Here is a 24,445-nt window from a genome sequence, read left to right on the forward strand (position 1 = left end):
GTGGCAGTTTATAGGATCTAAGGATAGAAATAATTTTGTTTTGTTTATGAATATTTTTGACATGTGTCCTCCAAGATATATCAGATTGATAGTTATTCTTTTATAATCTTATCTTTTCTGCCATGTATCTTAGTTAAAAAGGTTGTTGTTTCGACTAGTCCCTTCTCTCAGATTGATGCAGAAAATAAACAAGTTTTCAACATAACTAGTCATTTGATCTTGGATCTGTATATTTAAATCTAGATATCTTTGTAAGCCTGACATTCCATGACTTAGGGTGCAGTGCCATTCCAATTTTACCATGAAAACAATAGATCTATCCATCCATATATTGTATTGTAGGGTACTTCATTTATCTCCCGATTAATTTACAAACGAAGTGGGCAAAACAAGATAGTGATGTTTTATTAAGTAGATTCTCTGAATTAAGAAAGATACGTGTGAAATGGGAAAAGGGTTTGTTGTTCTCGTTTCATTTGCTAAGGATTTTGCAGAGGCAAATTGAAAGCCGGGTGTGATACAAGGTTTTATATACAAAGCCACGCTTTTGAAGAACTGTGTCGCTGCAATAAAATGCAACCCTTTAGAAAAACTAAATCTCTGTTACAAATTTGTAACCCTAGCTAAAGATTTTTGGCAAGTAAATAGCAAGAAGAGTGCATAAAAGGAGACAAAAATAAACATCAAGAAATTTGTAACCCTAGCCAAAGCTTTTTGCCAGGTAAATAGCCTTATGCAGAGGAAAATGACAGGTAAAGATGAAAAAGATTGCACAAATGTTCGAATTCAAACATGGGTCGTTGCCTCGTAAGATCTATAAAGACCTTACCTGCTCAAAAGGGTTGCAAACCATTTCATTTCTTGTGTCAATAGACACAGTTGCAAACTGTAGGGATCCATACAACCATACGAGCCATACCACCATACGAGCCATGCCACCGACATTGTATGTGGAACGTCGAGGAGAAAGTTGCAAAACGTAAAATGCAGTCAAAATTAAAAAGCAGAGAAGGATATCATGTAAAATACAGTCAAAATAACATACGGTTGTAAAACAACATACCACATCTTTCCCAAGCCACGTCTCTGAATGCCATGCCCTGGTCGCTCTGGTTGCCACGTCTATGGATGCCCTAGCCTGGTCGTTCTGGTTGCCACGTCTCTGTTCATGGTAGCTCCTGTGGCAGCAGAAGATGCAACGTTTGGGGAAGGCTGTGGAGGATAGAAAAGATTAGGGTTGAGTAGGTATTAGGTTAGTTTTATTTAGTTTTTAGTTTTTATTCATTCACTTATTTAAGAGAAATTGTTTGACTATTCGATGAGTAAAAAATGGATATGATTTAATTTTATTTAATTATTAATAACATAATGTACAACCATATAATGTTAATTGTTTTCATATTTGTTAGGGGGTGAATTTTTTAGGTGACAATATGTTCAACTATTAGGTCAAAGGTAACTAAAGACTGGGTGTGCTAATTCACTATGATTGGTAGGGGGTTCAAAAATGGTCATTTTGAACACTTTTTATAAATGCATTTAAAAAACCTATCAAAAATGATGATGACGACCCGAAACCTTATTTATAAGCAGTTAACTCGTCATAGAAGGTGCTATAAAAAATTTAGACGTTTTCGACATTGTTATGTCGACTTTTGAAAAGCGCGAAGTTGGGGTGCACGACTATTGGGTCCTTTCCCCTATGTGCAAATTGAATGTGTTGTCCGAATCTTTTGAGCTTACCGATCGTATCACGCCTCTTGAAATGCAGTTAGGATCGTAATTCATCGACATGAACAGTGACGTATTTGAGCTAACTTTATCCCTACGATTGACCATCATCATGTGTAGCCATGAATTAACTTACAAGTTGTTTTAGTTAAGAATATTAGTTTTCTATAATCTATAGTAGCTATTGTTGTTCTTTCTGGTTTAGATTGTGTTTGTTTATTTATTTGCATCAATGTTTTGGATCACACTTTGTGATCTATCATTAGGATGATAGAAAGCTCAAGGAAGATCTTCCTTGAACTTTCTATCATCTTCTGAAATGTTAACATAAATACATACACAATCTAAACCGGAAACAATAACAATAGTTCTTTTGGGTTTTTTTTGGGAGGAAGAATATCTCTCAACAACCTATGCAAATATCACATACCTCTCCTACATCTCACTCTAGAAGGTTTTGAAGAAACCTCAATATGCGGCATCACATGAATTACTATCCAAAAAACTATGCATATGATCTCTAATTTGGGAGGCTACCAAAACATCCTTCCTCCAGACAACATTCTTTACACCAAGAAATTCTTTTATGAAATAAAGCATTAAACATATAATAAGAGATCCATACCAGAATTTGTATCTTGTCTCCTTTTTCTTGTTCAGATTCTCCATCAATTGTTGCCTCGAGAGCTCACAAAGATCAAAATCCCTCCCTTCTTTGACCATTTGATACACGGTGTGTATAGCTATGGTAGTTGCATATCACTCTTTGTTAGTGAGTTATATCTTATAGGAAACATGCCCATTGTGGTATAGTGGACCCCTAGATCAACAATATCATCAGCTGTCAAGGTTATCTTATCAAACTTGGCTCTGATAAGTCTAATAACTTCATCATTCTTTACAAATTTTAATGTTGACACTATTCTAGTGGAGCACACCCCTGTTACTTTTCTAATTGAATCTTTGGTAATCTAGTTGGCAAATAAAATCTTCGTGTATGCGGCTTAGCATGTTCCAAATCCACTTAGATTCTTCATAGAACATTGAGAACTTCTTCCAGATGTCCAATTTCATTCCTTCCACACTGGCATACTTTGGTTTCAACGTGAAGAACTATCATCCAACAAATTCTTGTCCTTAAAATCTTCCATTTTTGCATGATTATATTTATTTAGGGGTGCATGGATGTATGTGCAGATATCCTCAATATGAATCACATCTATAGGATTGTGGGAGAATGCTCTAGGTTTGTAAGACACTATATAAATGTAGGGTCGCTTCTTGAATACAGGTCCAGGCTTCTCCACAACATCTATAATCCTATGCATAGCCATTTTCACCTTTTGAAGCTTAGGGTTGTTAAAAAACTTGAAAATATGTAGAAATATGACCGTTAGGGTTTGTATGCAACAACAATTTGAAAACCTTAATTTCTCTTCAACTCTTTGTCACTGGTATAGTCATAAAGGAAGGGTCTAGAAAGGACTATCCAACCATGCAACATAAAGTTCAACATAATATAGCATAAGAAAATGCTTAGTAAATAAGAAGTTTTATTGATTTCACCATCTACAACATTACATTACGTCACATGCCTTAATATTTGGAATGTTTAGGGCTCACAGGCTTGCCACAAGGCATTATAGGATATTATATTGGGCTCACTGGCCTAATCACAGTCCTACAAATTGGTAGCTTGATAAACTTTGATCCTAATGATCTATCTATTATGAATAACTCAACTCATATGGGTTGATTACGAAATGATCTTAAATACGTTTCTTTGGTCCACATCGACCATAAGGGTTCACAAAACCTAAGGTATGGTAAACATGTATGTCAACCTCAAAACACAAGATGATGCTATATGAAAGATGATAATGTGATATAGATCATAGGAAAGGTTTTCTAAGGCCCAAAATGCCTTGAATTATGTTCCATTTAGCTTCACACATCCTAGGAATGGTTAAAAAACTTAGGATGACCCAATTAGACCTAGAATGGTCTGATAGAGAAATTAACTGTACCTTCAGAGAGCGATAACTTTATGATGACTAATGGAAATCACAAGATTTCTAGATTTGATGTAGATGATGTCGTGTTGAATGTAATTCCAGATCTGCAAGGCATGAGAAGATACTATGGTTAAATGTGGTAGAAAATGCACTAAGACAACTATAGACTGAATGGAAGAAAAGAATTGATTTTAGTAGATGTAAGATTTCCCTCACAACTAGGGAATCTCTTGCATCATGCACCTGGGGTTAGAAAGAAAATTGAGCCCCTCACTTTGTCAGGGCCAAGGGAAAACCAATCTAGTCTACCTTATCCTGTGAAATCCATGTTGAATCTTATGTCAATTTTCCTTTCCACTTCACTAGATACACCTGATATTATTTGTTCCTAGTGTGTCTTCCAATTCTGGTATGTAAGATCTTCTCAATCTACTATAGTGAATGATGTGGTAATTGATCCTTCAAACAAACTTTGTGGATATTGTTGTCTGCCTATCCTCCATGATACTCATAGATGTCTTCTAACCCAAGGCTACAAATTATCTACCCATTTAACAATGAACGATCAATCAATGTGAACATAAATCAGCTCCTATTCAATTGCTATACCACTTTACTTTTTGGCCCCCATCAAAGTATTTGGTGCTATCCAAATTTGGCACTCACCAATGGCTTGGAATGACCAAGCCTTAGGTTTGGTCAATTTAAAAAGTTTGGTGAGCACCAAATTTGGCAAGAGCCAAATGAAAATGCATTTTCAAAATGCTAAAACTAAATAATGCTAGCACCAAATTGCCTACATTAGATCAATTATCTTTCTCTTTCTCTCTCTCTCACTTAGATTAAATATTTTAGAGAAGTAGAATTATTTCTAACTCTCCATCTTTGTCTTCAATTTAGACTCAATCTTCCAACAAGAATATATACATGAATTTCATGTATATATTGGTACGATGTTTGAGAGTAGCTGCAAATCTCTAGGAGTTATAAAGTAGATTCTAGGTTTTAAAGGACCTTATAAATTTTCAAACAGTCAAATTCTAGTAATCAGTAGGCTCTTATCAACATTTTCTCACTCTCTCTATCTCACCCTCTTTATCTCCCTCGAACTCTAGACCTATCTCTCTCTATCACTCTTCCTCTATCCCCTTTCTAGGATATAGGGTTTAGGATATAGGGTTAAGGGTGTTGGTATAGGGTATAGGGTATGCGATTGATGGTATAAGTTTTAGGTTACATAAGGTTGATGGTATTGCCTATGTTGCCTATGTTGATACCTCTCTCTCTCTCTCTCTCTCTCTCTCTCTCTCTCTCTCTCTCTCTCTCTCTCTCTCTCTCTCTCTCTCTCTCTCTCTCCATTGTTCAAGGCATCACTTCTCCCTCTCTCTCCCCGACACCCCCCCTCTCTATTTTTTCCCTCCCTCCCTCTCCACCTCTCTAGCTCTCCATCCATGTCTCATTACTTACCTCTCTCTATCCCCCTCTATCTATCTCACCCCTCTATCTATGTTTCATTTTGTGCTCTATGTGCTTGTTGGATGATGATTAATTCAACTCACATTTAGTTGTTATACCATATTTGTTTCTTGGGTATCTTTTAATCTTGTTATACCAGCTCCTTCAATCTATGTGCTAGAAATTTAATCCTTAGCTAGCAATGAAGGGAAATTATGGTCAAAATTTGTGTATAAAATTAGATTAGGTCATGTTGGATTGATAATGCTTAACATGTATTACATCGCTTGTGTTAGTTACTACAATTGTTGCACCTTAATGTCCTTATGAGTGGCATAATGAAATCTTTTGCCTTTTTTATAATATTTACACATGCTTATATCCAAGCATACATCACTTGCTTTGGATCTAATTATGATATGCATGGTTAGCATATGTAAAAACTAGTTAACTTATAGGTGCCACCCATACCTTATCCACAATGATAGTGTTACTACTTCTAAGATACTAATGGTACTTGTTATAATATTGCTCTTTCCAATATATCACGAGGAATTATTCATGGAGGACTTTAATGGTATGTAAATGTTTCACCTTATCAAAGTAAAGTATCTATCTCTATGGCATGATGACATCATCCCATTATGGCATAAAAAGGATTATAGATGTTCCACAACAAGAATCTTGTTGGATTTAAGCCTTCTTAGGGTGTGTTAAAATTTTAGTATACTCTTATCTTATTCATATCTATGTGCAAGGGGAGTGCTACCTCTTGATCTTGAGTAGGGAGTGTGATGCTTTAAGCTAATCCTACTTCAATATTCATCAATATTATCATCATAAGCATTGCACCTCTACACATGATAATCCTTCGATTACTTGACAAGTTTACAAACCTTGAAAGACAATAGTGACAAGTTAGGAATTTAAATTTAGGTTTTTTCTTAATCTTTCCTTGGCCCATAAGGATGGTGATTGACACCTCAAGTGGGTAAGTTTTGTTTTGTTTTTCTTTTTTCCTAACTACATTGTGGTAGAAAGCAACTTTATTATTTTTTTTCTTATTTAAAACTTTTTGTAGAGACATAATTGTGCAATTTGTACTTGTGAAACTATTTATTGTGGTGTTATGTTCTCCTTTGCTACATGCCTTCTCTTTCAATATTGGATTAAATTATCATACTTGATTCGACACCTAATATACCATTACCTTCTTATTCATTTCCCTGTTATTATACTAAATGTTATTTCTCTCTCTTAATTATTTTAATTATTATTTAAATAAATAGAATATTTTTTTTTTTTCATTTTTTAATAATAAAAAAATAATCACATTAACATTTGCAACCATAAAAGAAAAGTCTATAAAATTCAATTGCATTGATACAATAAAAATATATCCAATACATTTTTAAGATGAAACTCAACACACTCTTCATAAAAACATTAAAATCAACTTTTGAGAATATAACAAAAGTACAATGATAAAATAAAAGTCTATGGAATGGAATGTGAGACCATACATATGACCATACACAAAAGACCTACGTAGGAATGGAAATAAAATGGAAAGCAAAAATGCTAATTGTTCAGATAAGAACAAGTTCGTACCAACTTAGATGTGAGACTGGAAGATGGATGATACCTAAAGAGGAGTGGGCCGACGGAAGGTGTAGACATATTGCACTCAAGAAGCGGTTGAGACAGAATGACATTACATCATGGAATATTCAGCTTACAAGAATATTCAGATCAATTATATTGAGACATTAAAAGGGAATAGCTTGGGTAATTTGTTCGAAGAAGAGAAGATGATAAGGGTTGCAGATTTTTTGGTCAAGATACACACAGAAGATCCAAGATTTAAAAAGGAAAGGAAATATAGGTGGTGTTTTGGATGTACAGCTTTTCTTTGTTCGTTATATGTGGATCCCATAAGCTGCTTGGCCTCGTGAATGTGATTAAAAACATTCATTCATTCATGAAAAGTAATGAACATAAAACGAGAATAGAGAGTCCATGAAAAACAAAAGCATCTCACATTTACACGGCTTTGCTGTACTATTTCCCAAATTCTTCAACATTATTATTACCAATTAATTGGCTTATTAGCACAATTCATAAATCTTAAATAAAAGTCTGTAATAGCCGCTGGAGGGGAAAATTTACCTGATATTCTTTTATGTAGTAGCGCACTTTTTGAAAACACAGAATAAACACAAATGCAAATTGCTACAGCAAACACAAATGCAAACTGCTACAGCAAACGCACATGAATCTTTTATTCATTCAAACTGATAAAACTGCTTCATCTTGATGCACCTCAATATAGAGGTTTTATTCTGGCCTGCGAAAGCAGTACAGGGAAACAATATTCGAATAGATCATTGAAATTGGAAAATAAACTTGAAAACAGAGTCAACCAACAGTTATATAAAACTAAATAAAATGAAAACTATAGCTGAACTAGATGCCTAAAGTAGAAGTGTGCATAGCAGTGAAGGCACATTCTCAACATGTAATTCCACAACTTAAACATGGAAATTCATCCACATTTCTTTTGCAAATCGGTCCCACCAATATTTATTCCCCATCATTTTGCTTATCTCCGTTAAGCGTTTGTGACCACCATATTCTGTGATAATCTCTACGCGCTTGTTTTTGAGCCGATGTACAACCTCCCAATCTTGCCCTCCTTCTGCCATCCTTTGCAACACCTTGCTGGAATTGTGAATTTGTATCTGTTGCAGGTGTTGCAGCTCGAAAAGCCGGCAGGCAGCATTTCTACACGAGCACAACTTACAACACCCAACACTTTCAACACTGGCATTGCTCCTTCCATCACCTCCGGTAACCTCTCCAGAGCGTTCATTCTCTCTACCCAAAATCTCTCCAGCGCAGGAAACGCCCCTGCTTCCCCAAATTCCTGGGGCAAATCCTTCATATGCCAGGCACCTATATCCAACCTTCTCAATCTTGGAAGCTTGTGCAAAGCGGACAATTGTTCAAGCTTGTCGCATTTAGAGAATATGAGGCAACCCAGGTGTTGAAATTGAGAAAGCCAAGGCGGGGTTCTTGTCAAATCCCTGCAACTTATGAAGAGCGTTTTTAACTTCGTCATTGCAGTCATGTCGTCCGGCAGAGCAGTCATGCTGGCTAGCTTTATGATAAGAATTCTCATTTCTATCATGGTGCCTAAAGTACCATGTTCGATTGTCATTCCCATATCTTCTAGTCCCAGCCATTTGAGTTCCGTCAGGGTTTGCAGATCCTTAAAGCAAGCTGCCCTTTCAGGTGCTCTGAAGCACAATTTGGACTTAGCCTGTGCTGTTACCACTGGTCCCCAGGCTTTCCAACATCCTTCCGATCGCAAATGCTGAAGAGAAAGAAGCCTGCAAATCCCAAAGGGTATAGACTGCAGGCGCTGACAGTAGCAGAAGTCCAAGTACTTCAAAGAAACAAGTTTATCAATCCCCGAGGGCAAGCATTCCAGTTGATTGCAGGTGGAAAGATCCAGGATCTTAAGCTTGCTTAGCTCGGTGATGCTTTCAGGTAATTTGTTAATTGGCAGGCGGGCCAAGCGCAAGCAAACAAGATGTTTCATGAGTCCCAAGCTGGAAGGAAGCTCCTGGACAGAAGTACCTCCAAGGTCCAGAACTCGAACCCAGGTCATTGTGGCCATGGCGCGGGCAGAAAAAATCGTGAGGTTTTTGTTCTCCGACAGCAGCATGGAAAGGACTTGTCCACCCTCGAATGAATCCGGAACAGAGGCAAAATTGTTCTCCATCAAGGAAATCCTGCTCTACCCCTCGCACTGATCATTTTCTGGAAACAACTGTAGGTTTTTGCCAGCCCTGTACAAACAATTCTCTTCCGACTCCGCGATCTGCAGTGCTAAATCATGCAGCACATCGTGCATGGAACAGACCATAACCTGCCCGTCCGCATCCATTACGCTGCCCTCAATTAGACAGCGATCTAAGAGCACATTTACTTGAGCCCTTCCAATTTCCAAGGGATCGTAACCTGGGCGATTGGTTGTAACTAGCCCTTCCCCAATCCACAAGTTAATGAGATCCTCCACATACATAAATTCATCTTCCTTAAAGGCACCTATGTAAAGATAACACAGTTGTAGATGAGGATCGTACCTGGCCAGAGCATCGTAGCTGAGCCTCAAGCGGTTGTAAAGCTTTTTCTCCACATCCGGATTAAGCTTGTCTGCATTTTGCAGCCTCTGGAGCGTCAAATCCCATTCTACCGGATCTGTGACGCCTGCCATTGTGGCCGCTATTACTTTAATGGCAAGCGGAAGCCCATCACATTCCTCGCAAAAGCGCGTTGCCGTTTCTTCCACCGTCACCGAAGGAACCCGGTTATTGTTGTATGCAAAGGCATGAGATGAAAACAGTTCCCAGCTTTGTTCCTCGGAAAGACCACTCAAGGTGATTGTATCATCAAGCTTTACTCCTAACTTTACCAAAACCTTTCTGTCCCTGGCGCTCACTACCATTTTGCAGTTGCCGACCGTTAGAACCGGCACGCCCAAAGCCTCCAGCAAACCGTCCCTGCTGTTTTCCCAAACATCGTCCAGGAACAGTAAAAACCTCCTGCTTTTCATCTTTTCATAGATCCATGGCTTCACATAATCGTCTTGGCCGCCTCTTTCATCAAACGGCTGATTGATTTGCAAAGCAATTTGCCTTCCAAGATTACTGGCGAGAGCAGAAAGCGAAGGGTTGTGTGACACCGTGAGCCATAGAACTAGATCCTGCTTAAAACTATCCTGCACCTCTTTACTATTGAACACAGTTTTCAAAAGCAGAGTTTTGCCAGCTCCGCCCATGGCGACCACTCCCAGGCAAGTTAGCCCTTGCCCTTCATCTGTTAACTTCTTCTGTAGCTCAGAAAATACGTCATCTTGCCCCACAATAAGGGGTTCGTTCACTGGCTGCAACCTCTGTGTTACTGTTGGATAATTCGACGAAGTGGCTGCAGTGCCGAGATCATCCAGTCTTAGTTCAATACGTTGTAGACCTCGCCCGAGCTCCTCATTGCCTGCAAGCGTGGTCGTTATGCCAATCAAAGCAGCCTGCTTCAGATGCTTTTCAATGCCTGCAACGATGTCCCTTATCCTCAAGCTCATGCGGTAGCGAGAAATCACATTATAAGTCGGTAATCGTATGCAACACTGCTCCGCAACCTCGGTGGCCTGTCTAACAAGCGAATTGAGTTTTTTCAACCACTCGTTCACAGCCGGAGGCCTTAGCGTTTCTGTGTCGTGGCTAACAATTTGGCCGAGCTTCAGACGCGTCCGATATCTCTGGATGGCCGTGTTGAGAGGGGCAATATTGTTCAAATAGTCCTCAAGTTTTTGAAGCTCTTTCTTGCAGTAAACAGCAAGCTTGATACACTCGCTGAGCTCTTTCAAAGCTACAGTTATCCCCACACCTATCAGTCCTGAGACGAATCCAGGGTCACCCATGCCGATCGGACTCTTTCCCAGGCTCTGGTTTAGAACATAATGCAGTGAATTGAAATCTTAGCGTACTTTCAGGCCATAAAATTTATGGTATGACTATCTACGATTCTATACCTGCACGATGCACATTTTACTGTGGCTATGGTAGAATTTCCTGGAATGAACGAGGCAATGCAACTTTCTTTCAAATTGTTTTATCAAGGCGATGACACATGAGCAGGAGAAAAAGTAGCCATGGAAAATTATGGAAAACGAATAGTACTCCCCCAATCAAACGCCCTGCTTTAATCTGTGTGCCGTAGAGGAGAAAATTGACTCTGTTGTCCGAATCTTGTGAGTTCACTGACCGTATCACGTCTCTTGAATTTTGTATTTTGAAATGTTTTATTCATTCAAGATATTGTCTATACTTTAAATATTTTGAATTTATGACATCTGTGAACATTAATGAAATTATCTTTTTGAAGTATGGATTATAATAAAAAGATTAGAGTTAGCTAAACTAAATAGTTGAGTCCTTTAATTTATATTACAATATTGTGGTGAAATAATCAATTTAATCTTTCACACTTTCTAATGTTGTATTTTTATTATATGTATTTAATAAAAATGGAAAAGACAAAAGAAATGTTTTAGTTATGGTTACATCCCTTACAAATCGAGGCTAAATTAAAATTAAAAAAGTTTGTAAAAAGTCTTAAATACTATGAATTAAAAATTATTAGGGTTGAATTAAATACTATGGTTACATCACTTATTTATGAGGGCTCAAATTTTAAGTCTATACTAAAATCTTTATCATTCTCACTCTGTCACTCTCATTTCCATTCTCACATGACATGTATTTGTAGTTTTATCTTAGTTTGTGTGGCCATGTTTATCCATTATTTGTAAGCGTTATTATGTTATTCATGAGGTTATTTGTGAGAAGGAATCACAGAATAAATTTTTAATTTTAGGTATGAGGGTTTTAGTTTGTGAGTTAATTATGAAATAGTTTTTGTTTGTGTATGCAACATTTTCTTTTGTTGGTATTATTTTATAATATTTATATTTTTGTGTGTGAAGGTTTTGTTTTATTGCTAGTTCAAAAGAGTAGTACTTGGTACAAAGGATAATAACATAGATAAAAATATAGTGCACAAATAAAAGAGATGAAATCAAATTGTTGGTAAACAAAATGTTTGTACATAAAACCTAACTCAAAGTATACAAAATATTTTTTATTATGGTAAGGAGGGGTTTGAAAGGGTCCAAAACCTTGTGCAAAGAGAAGGATAGAGCATGAAGTACAACAAGACACTAAAGAACAACCAAGAGGTGCTACAATAAGACTACAATTCGGACAAAGCATTATAAAACCATATAGCTTAATAATTCGAAGTCAAGGTGGTATAATGAATTGAACTTCCAAATATTTTTATTTACCTAGTACAAGGATCCTTCTCCCCTAAACTCATTTTCTTGTAACAAAGAGAAATCATAGAAATGCTAACAAATCCCTCATGCAAACCCATAACTTTAGGAGAGGAAACACATTCAATAGGAGATTGTCTCCTATTAATCATCATCTTCTCCTCCTTGAATGAAGTATCAAACTCCTCCAAAATAATAGGAATTTGTTCCCTTTTCCTCCAAATAGAATGGTAATTCATATTTCTCAAACAAGCAATAGTAGCATGGCCTACTTTACCACAAGAATTGTAGATAATAGGAGAGCCTTCAAATTTGATTTGCTAAATCCAATTACCATATCTAAAAGATAATGTAATTTGAGTATGAAGCACCTTGTTCTTCTCCACAAGCACACAAAATGTAGCAAACAAAACATGTTTCATGAATTCAATGATAGAGTCGATAGCACAATATTGCCTAAAGGAAGGAATTAGAAATGGTCATAAAAATGTTTTCATTCCAATACTCCAATGGTAACCCCATAAAACAAAACGCAAACAAAAAACTTGAAGATAAAATCATTCATTGGGTTAAAACTCAGATACCAGTTTTTGAGACAAAGGCCACTCTTTCCTAGAAACTAGAGGCCTTCTAAATAAATCCTCCATATTGGAAAAGAAGAAAGAAAGAAAATATTCAACATAGTAGTTACCTCAACTTAGCCTCTTAGTATCCAAAGCCAAAGAACCCATATTTTGATAGTATCAATATTGGGATGATTACAATAGAATCTCCCAACAAGTGAGATCCTAAGAAAAACATACAACTTAGTTATAAGAGAATAAGGGATATCAATTTAAATTGCCCATCCTCCTTAACCTTACTAGAATCACCTTTGACCTATGTCCCAACAATTATATCATAGTCAAGACCTAAATGTAGGTTACAAGCACAACCAACCTCCATCACACAAAGTTCCTTCAAAACCATAGGTCAAAGTAGGGACAATGATAAGAGGTGAAGAAATAGTATGTTGAATAGACTAGAATACTGAGGGGGGGCGGGGGTGAATCAATATTCCCCTTGTAGACACATAAATCTGTCCATGAATTAAATAAATATTAAATATTTATTTAATGAACTAATATTCCTCTATTAATTTTATTTACATTTAATTAATTCACTCAACCCCTATTCTGCTATTTTAATTAAATAGATTTTATTTATTTTAATTAAAAATGCTAACTATAGTCCAATCATTAAATAAATCTAACTTTTTAAATTTCCTTCTTTTCTCTCATTTAAATAAATTAAACATTTATTTAAAATCCCCAATTCAAACCCCCTTTTTAAATAAATCAATATTTATTTAAAAATGTCTAGTCCACTTGCATTCTCCTTCAAATGCAAGTTGCATATTTTAGTTGAAATAAATGATTTATTTTAATTAAAAATTCCACTTTATCCTCACCCACTTTCTTCTAGATTCTTCTAACCTCTTCTAATTTAGCGTAATCCCTCTTCTAATCATTTGCACAATCCTGAACCAAAATTAGCCCCCAACCCATCATCTCAACCATTTAAGATTCTTACAGAGTCATAAATGCTTCCCTTCTTCAACACACTAACCCACATGGGTCTTGACTCTTTAGTCAAGGCTTAACCATGGGTAAACTGTGCACAAGAGTTTACCCATTGTATAATAACCTTACCCTTGGATAATAGCTTCATCCAATAACCCAACCCACATGAGGTTACCCTCATGTCTTCTCAGGCATTAAATGCTCCTTCCCTCTCCTCTCAAACCATCTCATGTTGACACTTGTCATCATGGGATCGGGTTGAAAATGTTGGTATTTTGGTATGGTTTTGTCATTGATGTCAACACCTACTATCACTTATCAACTCTAGCACTTTGAAGAATTGGCAATGTTCACTGGCAAGCAAATGACTTATGCACAGTCACTGGTATCTGGTACACCGACAGGATACAATGTTCACTGGCACTTGGAATGGCATGGAAAACACCTAGTTATGTTGAAGACATCATTTGGACACTTTGTCTTGGAGATTTGTTCATTGGCATATTCGTATTTGCATATTTGTTGTTACCGGTAAATAGGTCTAGATCATTCACCAACAGGCTTATCTATTCTAGATCAGCATGACACGCTATGGAGATGTTTTATTATTGTTGTAAATGCATCAAGCCGACATGTTGAATCGGTTATTACATCGGATATTGTTTTATTTGTAAATTGATTTTATTGTAATATCCTTTAGAGCCGACCTACTAAAATTGGTCTTAGGTTATGATATAAATGTAAGATCTTATTTGTAAGATCAAGTGTGGAATGCGAAAAGGAATTGTGTGAAGGTATATGCAAATAAACAGAGCTATACACGCAGACATCATTTGAAGGTTGAAGGAGGGTTTTGTGAAGACAATCAGAACTACACCGATACTGAATCCAACATAGTAAGATGTTGTTTTGAGCAGTACATCCTTATTGGATTTAACCATCCAATTGTAGTCAGTGTGACTCTTATTTGTGTTTGAGCAGTGAGGTCTAGGTGCTTGGGCTTTCTGCATGTGTAGACCCCATTTGTATACACATACTTGTTACTACTTATTAGATTGCCATTAGTTTTATGTCAAAGTTATACTATATACTCTAGTTGGTTATCTATTACTGAAATATTTAGTCGGTATGTACAATCTAGTCGGTTACAGAAGAAAGCAGTCACAGAATGCAGTATACACCGAGCTGTCTACCGAGTATCTTTACATGTTTACCGAGTAGCAAAGATGACACACTGAGTTGATTTACATCGAGTGAAATGTGTTACCAGATTCATTGAACCTGGACATGCACATGAAAACATGTTACAAGATCAAGGCACATCTAACTGTTATCACATTGAAAATTGCACTTAAAGATTGTGTATGATTTTGAGGTTATCTAACCAATGAAATATTTTGCATGGTTATTCATTCGATAAATCGTGTTTGTAAGATCGAAGCAATGAATTGGATCATCGTCATAAGAGATCTATTTATACAACATGAGTTAAGAGTTAAAGGTGTGTGCATGAGTGTAAGAAGACTATTACGGAGACACAGAGGTCACCGAGAAGGTTTTTAGAGAACAGTCGAAGAACAAAGTAAACAGAAGGGTTTACCGAGTTACTATATGGGTTATCGAGGTATGCTATAAGCAAGGTAATCTATTCTAAGCACATAGAATCCGCTATAATATTCCAGATGCAAAGTTGCAGATATTTGTAATGATTTTATTGTAATATTGTGAAGTTGAAAGAGAAACCTTTAACAGGGTAAAAGACTCTAATCAAGTCTATAAATTGTAAAGCCTCTAACCAGGTGCAACATTTAGGTGAAGTGTTGTAAAATCCTTTAGCAAGGTAGACCTGACAGATCTTGTTACTCCTAACAGGGTAAGCTATCAGAAATAGCTAAACATGTAGCTCTAATCGAGCACTCTTTATTATTGCAGTAGTGAAGTTGTGGGTGCCATCCCCACCGCAATTTTTCTCTCTAACCAAGAGTTTCTACGTAACCAAAATATATGTGTTATGGAGTGAATTATGTATGATTGTTATCTATTAGTTTTAGTTTTATATTATGTTACTACACTATTCAGTTTATGCATAATAGTAAAGATATCATAGAAGAAATGTTTTGAAGTACTGATTCACCCCTCCCCTCTCAGTATATTAGCTTTCCATATTGGGCCTAACAATTGGTATCAGAGCTTGAATCTTGGAAAAGGGTTTAACTGCCTAAAGAGAAAGATCTTATCAATGGAAGGCTATAAACAATCTCGGAGGATTGTGTATCTGCAAGAAGAGCTGGATCATGCTAATCAAGTGATTGCAGACATGCAAAGGCAAATGCAAAAATCTCTGAAAGTGAGAAGAAGATTATCTGATGATTTGCAGGACTCTCAAGAGTTAGTGGAACAAATTGAGACATCATCTAAGAACAGTATATCTGAAGAGACTGAAGAAATGATTGGAGTATTGAAAGAAAAGAACAAAGCACTAGATGATCAACTAAAAGCAATGAAAAGAGAACATGAACATTTCAGCACACAGATGACTGAAAATCTAGATGCATTGAGAGCAACTGAGGATAAAGTAAGAGATCTAGAAAGAGAGAAACAATAACTTGAAGACTTAGTATCTGATAAGAATGATGAAATCACAAGGTTGACTGGAATTCAACAAAACCTATCAGATCAACTAGGCTATGCACATCATGAAGCAATTCTGAAGAATGATGAGAATCAAGCATTGAAACTTGAAGTATCAAAGTTAACCGATGAACTTGAAACAGAGAAGAAATCCAAAGAAACACTGAAGAAGAGTTATGAAGCATCAAAGATGTTGGATGAGCAACTGAATGCAAGAAGACCCAACAAAGATGCAGGACTCGGTTACAAAGGAAAAGACTTTATCGAGAAGGGAATTCATACTACCGAGAGAGGATAATCATCAAAGCAAGCTAGAAACAGGAATAACATCAAAAGAAATAAGCCTATTTGCAACTACTATGGAAATCAAGGTCACACTATCAACATATGCCAAATCAAAAAAGGTAAGCAACCGAATGTCACTAAGTCCAATGGTTATTGTTACAATTGCAATAAATATGGTCACACATCTAATCAATGTAGGACAAAGTCCGTTAAAAATTATCAGAAGGCAAAATTCAAAGGGTTTTATAAAAACTACAATAGATATGGACATAGTACCGAGAAGTGCTGGTTTAAGAAAAAGAACTATATGTGGTATGCACACTGAGCAAATGCTAGAGGTTATTGAACTCACATAGATCCTTACCGACAGTATTCTGCAGTACCATGGGATTACAATACAAGGATATGGTGTGAATGTTGTGGAAGATATGGACATATTAGTGCTAACTGTTTTATAAGGTTGGGATGTACAACCGAAGATCATGGAGAAATCCTGGTATGGCATGTTTTCATTGTCACAAAGTGGGACACTTAGCTGGAGATTGCAGAGATCAACCTAGAAAAGACACTGAGGAAATAAAAGAAAAATTAAAGATGATTTGGAAAAAGAAGGAAATTGTGTCAAATGAAGAAAGCACCTTACCTACCGAGTTAGGTGCTCCTATTCCAAATTAATCGGTAAAGGTATGAAGGGACTGCATTCTCTGAAGGTTAAAATCTTAACAGTTCCTATTATATTACGTACTAAATTCAAAATCTGCATAGTTAAGATGTATTAGTAAGTTTGAAATTCTATCAAAGTCTTTTGAAGCACTTAACATGAAACTTGTCAAGTTGGTGAATACAGGAAGTTTGTCAAGACGATAAATGAAGGAAGTTTGGTTACTCAGTTAAAATGAAAAAGGAGAGTAAATCGGTTAAAGAGGAACCGAGTGCATTTTATGTTTTTGACCTAACACGCACGGAGCCCGATAAGGTATTTTGTGTACTTAAAAGCATTTTCACAGTCATTTACACTTACCAAGTTTTTGAGAAAGCAGAGCAAGCAATTCAAAGGCGATCAAACCTCCTACAAAGAAAATTCAAGGTATTTACATCAAATCTCAACACATTGTTAAGCTGGTTTACCGAGTGTATCTAGTTGCCATTAGCTGCTAAGTATAAAGCATCTGTCGTTTGAAATCCTAAAACCCTAAGGACTCTTTATTAGTTTTTTATCTAAAATCTTCAAATGGCACCCCCAAGATCCAAGATCCCATAGTTGTCAAGAATGTAGAGAAGCCCTCACTAAAATACTCTTTGACTCCCAAAGTCGCTTCTGAACCGGATGACAAAACCGCCTTTTCACTCATCTTGGACAAAGTGTTACTAGTCGAAGATGTGAGATTCTTCACCAAATGTTGTGTTGAAGAACTCGGTCATGTTGAAATCAGAGACACCTATGATGAGCTATGTATCGATGGTATATTGAACAACAAGTATGAGCACATCAAAGTCAAGGGATTAACTGAAGCCCTAACCTATCCTCGTGTGTTCAAACCCTAGTGGGTCAAGTTTGTTCTAAGCAGAGTTCACGATGATTTCATGTGGCCAGAAGAACAACCATTTAAGATTACCAAGGAAATCATTCATCTAATTACCAATTACCCTATCTATGATCATGCCCGAGCCCAGAAGATGATATCACAGAAGGAATTGATCAGTTTAACCAAAGTGGAATCTAATTGTAGAGGATTGAAACTGAATAATGTCACTGATGAAGAACTAAAATTTGCCATTAGAGTAAAAGGTTACTATTTCTTCCAATTGGCAAGGGAAAACAGTGTTCCCTGTGCAGTAGTAGACTTGGCTTACAAAATTGTGAAAAAGGGAATGAAAATTGACCTATGCGAGGTATTGCTGAAGAACCTATTTGAAAATATGAACACCATCAGGAAGCCAAAGAAGAACAACTTGGCTAATACTCTAAAGTTTGGATCACTACTGGTATGCATGTTTTTCTACTTTGAAAAATTCTTTCCATCAGTAGATAAAGTTGTTTGGGAGCTACACCGACCAATCACCCATCAGATTAATAACTTCAATAAGAAGCTAGGAGATAATTTCAATGATATCATGGATGATTACTTCAGTAAATTTCAAGAGAAAATGCATAATAGATATAGGATACCACCCCAGCTAGTAGAGAAATACAAAAATGATATATGTTTTGAAGTTGACACCGATTATTGTTATGTGAATGCTGTGGAATCGAGGACTCAATCTTTGTCACCAATGGGTTACGAGATTGATTTTGACATCACAAAACAACAAATTGATACATTTATTACATTGCCCAGACATGCTACCGAGCTGAGGTATGGTACCTATGAGGAAGTAAAGGAAAAGGTAAAGATGAATATTGTAGTACCCAAAGCTACAAGAAAGGCAACAAAGATGATTAAGGCATTGTCTGAGAAATTCGGAGAAGACTCTTCCTCTACACCTGTCAAAGGCACCATTGCCATTACCGAAGAGGAATCTAAAGCCCAAGAGGCAGCTATAACACTAAGCACTGAATTGCCTAAGGGTAAAGTGTTAAAGAGAAAGAAACAGGACACATCAAAAGTCTCACCGACTCCACCTCTAGTAAAGTGACCTAACACTAGAGCATCTGCAGCTTCACCGAGTAAGAAGACAAAGAGTATTACTGTTCCCAAGGTAACAAAGACATACAAGAAATCTACTCAGAGACTCATTTTGGCAAAAGAGTCTAGTGATACCGAATCAGAGGATGCAAGCAAATTCTAGATTGTCAAGAGAAAGAAGGTAAATGTACATAGTGTTGAAAACTTATGTGCTAATCTGAAAGAATATGGAGGATTTGGAGGATTTAGATATGTTAAGTATGAAACCAGGAATAATGATGAAAAGAGACAAATTGAAGAAGCTGTCATTTGCACACTTCTAAAGTTCCGGTTAGCTCCATTGGAACTAGCTAAATCACTTGCAAGTGAACTATATCTGCATATTGATAATAGGTGGAAGTATGCAATGGACTTAGAGAAACAAATTAGAGAAAGAAGTCTAGTTCATCTCTTTCTTGATATGTCAGTAGCTGAAATAAAGGAACATCTGACAACCTACAATTCAAAGTTTCTCGTCAAACAAAGAGCCTTAAAACTGATGAATGGGCTATATATTGACATAGAAAATGAGACAAAAACAAAGTGGCAGGAAATCTTCAAAATCAAGGATGTTGGTGAGCAAGTTATAGTTGAAATTGTTGATGTCACCGAGCATGATCCTGATGTCACCGAGCAAGGTCCTGATGCTACCGAACAAGACCTTGCTGACACTATTCAAATAGATGAAGATGTCATGGATACAGAAGCACCAGAGTAGGAAATGATAGAAGGCACTGCATATGCAAAACTTGTATCTAGTGAATCAGTCTTGGAACAAGTTCGGCCTTATCCTCCGGTCAAGCAACCTGTCTCAACCGAAACTCCTCAAGATATAGATCAAGGCACTGAAGGTCACAAATCTGCAATAGGAGAAGGTACTACTCAAGAGTAGACATCTCAAGCACCTTCTGGCACTGAGAATGTTGCAACTGAGACACCAAGTACTGAGACACCGAAGGACTCTACAGAGGCTAAAGGAATTGATCAAAGTATTGCCTCTACCGAGCAACCTACCGAGGGTAATCAAGCCTCACAAGCAATTGTCTTAGTTCCATCGGTGAAAGGTAAATAAAAGAAAGTGAAGAAGCATAGTTTTAAAGTTGATTTGTCAAAATCAATAGTGTTGCCCAATGTAGACATAGCAAAATTAAAGGGGCAAGCACTCATTGATTTCGGTGAACTGTGCAAAGCAAAGGCCGAACAAGAGAAGCAAATGGCCATTCAAAAGAAAAATAAAGTACTTCAGAAGGTAAAAGCACTCCTAATAGATATGCTATCTGAAGCTACAGTATCAACAGATGCAACCATCCACATTCAACTGGATGAACTCCTAACAAAGATAGAGACATCTGGAGTAGATGCATCAGAGTATTTGAGCAAGCTGAAAGACAAAGAGCTCACTGCCAAAATGATAGAAGAGGTACAAAAAGCTATAGCTATTGGCAAAGTTAAACTTGTCAAATTTATTGCTAAGTTGACTCCTCAACTCAAGCACATTCATTATTTATTTCAGAAACTCTGCACATTTTCTTTATTCATTAAAGACATTAAGAATAAAATAGAGGCAATTGAGAAAGAGATCACCGATCTCTCAAATAAGTTGACCACCGAGCCAAATTCAATTCAAAATTTTTATACAAAGCTTCAACAGCTCATGGCTCAACAATTGGACTTAAGAAATGAAGAACACAAGATCAAGATGGACATAATGACACTTCAGACATTGTTCCTTCCACATCTTTCATCAGTCCAAGAACAGATCAACCGAGCCACATACTTATCTACTACTCAAGACGGAAGCACTCTAGATGGCTTAATATCACTATTGGCTGATATTCAAGCATATAATTCTTTAATGGACAATATAAAAGATGCACTCTCTGTCGCTCTCACTGACGCCCAGACCAAGTACAAATCCATTTTTGACTAGTTACCGCCCCTGAATGGAAATTAAGTTTTTGATGTTTGTCAAAAAGGGGGAGTGATACCATATATTTGGGGAGTAATATGATACAGTCTTGGGGGAGTGATACAATATATTTGGGGAGTGATATAGTTTTGATACAGTATTGAGAGAATGATATAGTATTCGGAGTATAGTATATAGGGGGAGTATACCGAGCAGAATAAGCAGAGTATCCAAGAGTAGTATACAGAATAGTAAGCAAAGCACACAAGAACAAATCACCAAGCATGCAAAATCAGAGTTATGTACAGTATATCGACAAGGGGAGTATATCTGATATATTATTTTATTGACTATTATATATACTATCAGTATAGTCATTTTGCAAAGTATATAGATTTTTGAGTTATAACTTTGAAAGTAGTTTTTGTCAAACATCTCAACTAATGTCAAAAGGGGAGATTGTTACTACTTATCAGATTGCCATTAGTTTTATGTCAAAGTTTTACTATATACTCTAGTCGGTTATCTATTATCGAAATATTCAGTCGGTATGTACAGTCTAGTCAGTTACAGAAGAAAGCAGTCACAGAACGCAGTATACATCGAGCTGTCTACCGAGTATCTTTACATGTTTATCGAGCAACAAAGATGACACACTGAGTTGATTTACACCGAGTGAAAACGTGTTACCAGATTCATTGAACTTGGATATGCACATGAAAATGTGTTACAAGATCGAGGCACATCTAACCGTTATCACATTGGAAATTGCACTTAAAGATTGTGTATGATTTTGAGGTTATCTAACCAATGAAATATTTTGCATGGTTATTCATTCGATAAATCATGTTTGTAAGATCGAAGCAATGAATTGGATCACCGTCATAAGAGATCTATTTATACAACATGAGTTAAGAGTTAAAGGTGTGTGCATGAGTGTAAGAAGACTATTACAGAGACACAAAGGTCATCGAGAAGGTTTTTAGAGAATAGTCGAAGAACAGAGTAAACAAAAGGGTTTACCAAGTTACTATATGGGTTATCGAGGTATGCTATAAGCAAGGTAAACTATTCTGAGCACATAGAATCTGCTATAACATTCCAGATGTAAAGTTGCAGATATTTGTAATGATTTTATTGTAATATTGTGAAGTTGAAAGAGAAACCTTTAACAGGGTAAAAGACTCTAATCAAGTCTATAAATTGTAAAGCCTCTAACCAGGTGCAACATTTAGGTGAAGTGTTGTAAAATCCTTTAGCAAGGTAGACCTGATAGATCTTGTTACTCCTAACAGGGTAAGCTATCAGAAATAGCTAAACATGTAGCTCTAATCGAGCACTCTTTATTATTGCAGTAGTGAAGTTGTGGGTGCCATCTCCACTGCAATTTTTCTCTCTAACCAAGAGTTTTTGCATAACCAAAATATATGTGTTATGGAGTGAATCATGTATGATTGTTATCTATTAGTTTTAGTTTTATATTATGTTACCACACTGTTCGATTTATGCATAATAGTAAAGATATCAGAGAAGAAATGTTTTGAAGTACTGATTCACCCCTCCCCTCTCAGTACATTAGCTTTCCATATTGGGCCTAACAATACTATCTGCAGTTAATCATCTAATTGTGGGTAAGGTTTACCACTTTGTTTTTTCCCCTTATAGGGTTTCCACATACAAATATTGGTGTTATGTGCTGTGGATGTTACTATCTTTCTGTTTCATGCATTAATCTTTACCGGTATTGTAATTAACTGATAAAACTGTCTATCGGCATAAAAGTTTGGTTTACCAGTATTAAGCATTTAAGTTGGCAAGGATTTTTTGGTTTGAATTTATTTGACAATTGATTCACCCCCCCCCTCTCAGTTGTCCCCGGGATCTAACAATTGGTATCAGAGCCTAGTCCTCTTTTTGCAGAAGTTTAACAGCTTGAGGAGATCCAATGTTTACTAACTATTTTAGGAAGGGCGGTCCTAGACTTGATGGAACCAACTATGGCATATGGAAGATCAGGATGGAGACACATTTAAATTTCATTGGAAAGGACATCTGGGAAGTTACAAAGATTGGCTATACTACTCCTACCCCCGGTCAGCCTAATCCACCTACCTTAGGAAAAGATGAGGAAAATGATTGCAAAGCTAGAGAAGCACTCTTGAGTACATTATCAGATCAACAAATCATGGGATTATCAGATAGATCAACTGCTAAAGCTATTTGGGATCACTTGGAAACATTGAATGAAGGAGATTCCACAGTCAAAATTGCAAAACTTGAAAGCTTCCGGGTCAGGTATGAAAATCTGAAAATGGAAGAAGATGAAAGGATTTATGCTTTTATGGAAAGAGTAAATGAAATTGTTTTAGGTATTAAATGTTGTGGAGGAACCTTAAGTGAAGATGAAATTGTTTCAAAAGTTTTAAGAGGATTGCCACTGACATATAAAATGAAGGTTACCACTATAAATGAGTTAAGAACAATGCCTAATACATCAATAACTAGGGATGCATTGATTGGAAAAATTTCAGCTTTTGAAATTGAGGAATTTGGTCCTGTTGCTACTATAAAGATAGATTTAGCTTTTAACACATTAACATCATCTGCACCATCATTTGACAAGTCTGATTGGAAAGCCTTTTATGCAAGAGAACTTGAGGAAAGTAGGAGAGGAAATGAAGAAATTGAAGAACTTGAAGCACTATTTACAAGGAAAATGCCTAAAGGTCCAGTTGGAAGTAAGTATGAAGGTAAAGCACCCTTTAAATGCTTTAACTGTAATAAGATTGGTCATATGGCTTCTAGATGCCCTGATAGACATGCTAGACTAAGAGAAGAAGCTAGGAGAACAAACAAGCCTAACCCTGAATATCAGAGATATAGATTTAAGAAGAAGAAAGATAAATCTTGTTATCTTGCTGATGAAGGAGTCGCTGATGATTCTGATGAAGATCCAACAGACAATGGATGGGTTTTTGTTGCTATAAAAAAAGATCAACCAACACCTACTATTCAACCGGTAGAGCAGGCCCTGGCAACTAAAGTTGAAGTTAAGGATGAATGGATCATTGATTCATGATGCTCACATCATATGACTGGTGATAAAGGTAAATTCTTGAACTTTCAGGAATATAATGGAGGTCTAGTAAGATTTGGGGATGACAAAGATTGCTTGATCAAAGGTAAAGGTACAATATATCTTGATGGTAAGCATAATACAACCAATGTTTAATATGTGGAAGGTTTAAAGCATAATCTTTTGAGTGTTGGTCAATTAGTTGAGAAAGGATTTC

General features: G+C 36.5%; 1 protein-coding gene across 2 annotated transcripts; it reads right to left on the bottom strand.

The window, feature by feature from the left end:
• Positions 1-7,459: 7,459 nt before the first annotated feature.
• On the bottom strand, positions 7,460-11,040 carry LOC131873653 (probable disease resistance protein At1g61310). Of its 2 annotated transcripts, none has more exons than XM_059216697.1 (2): positions 9,353-11,040; positions 7,460-7,548 (listed from the first exon to the last, which is right to left on the bottom strand). In XM_059216697.1, exons 1-2 carry the CDS (start codon positions 10,684-10,686, stop codon positions 7,539-7,541), a joined length of 1,344 nt encoding a protein of 447 aa, XP_059072680.1. In that variant the 5' UTR covers positions 10,687-11,040; the 3' UTR covers positions 7,460-7,538. The 2 variants fall into 2 exon arrangements, with proteins under 2 accessions (XP_059072680.1, XP_059072679.1); XM_059216696.1 differs by lacking the exon at positions 7,460-7,548 and adding an exon at positions 9,117-9,251.
• Positions 11,041-24,445: the final 13,405 nt, after the last annotated feature.

The sequence above is a fragment of the Cryptomeria japonica genome, chromosome 2, assembly GCF_030272615.1.
Source record: "Cryptomeria japonica chromosome 2, Sugi_1.0, whole genome shotgun sequence".
NCBI classification, from domain to species: domain Eukaryota; kingdom Viridiplantae; phylum Streptophyta; class Pinopsida; order Cupressales; family Cupressaceae; genus Cryptomeria; species Cryptomeria japonica.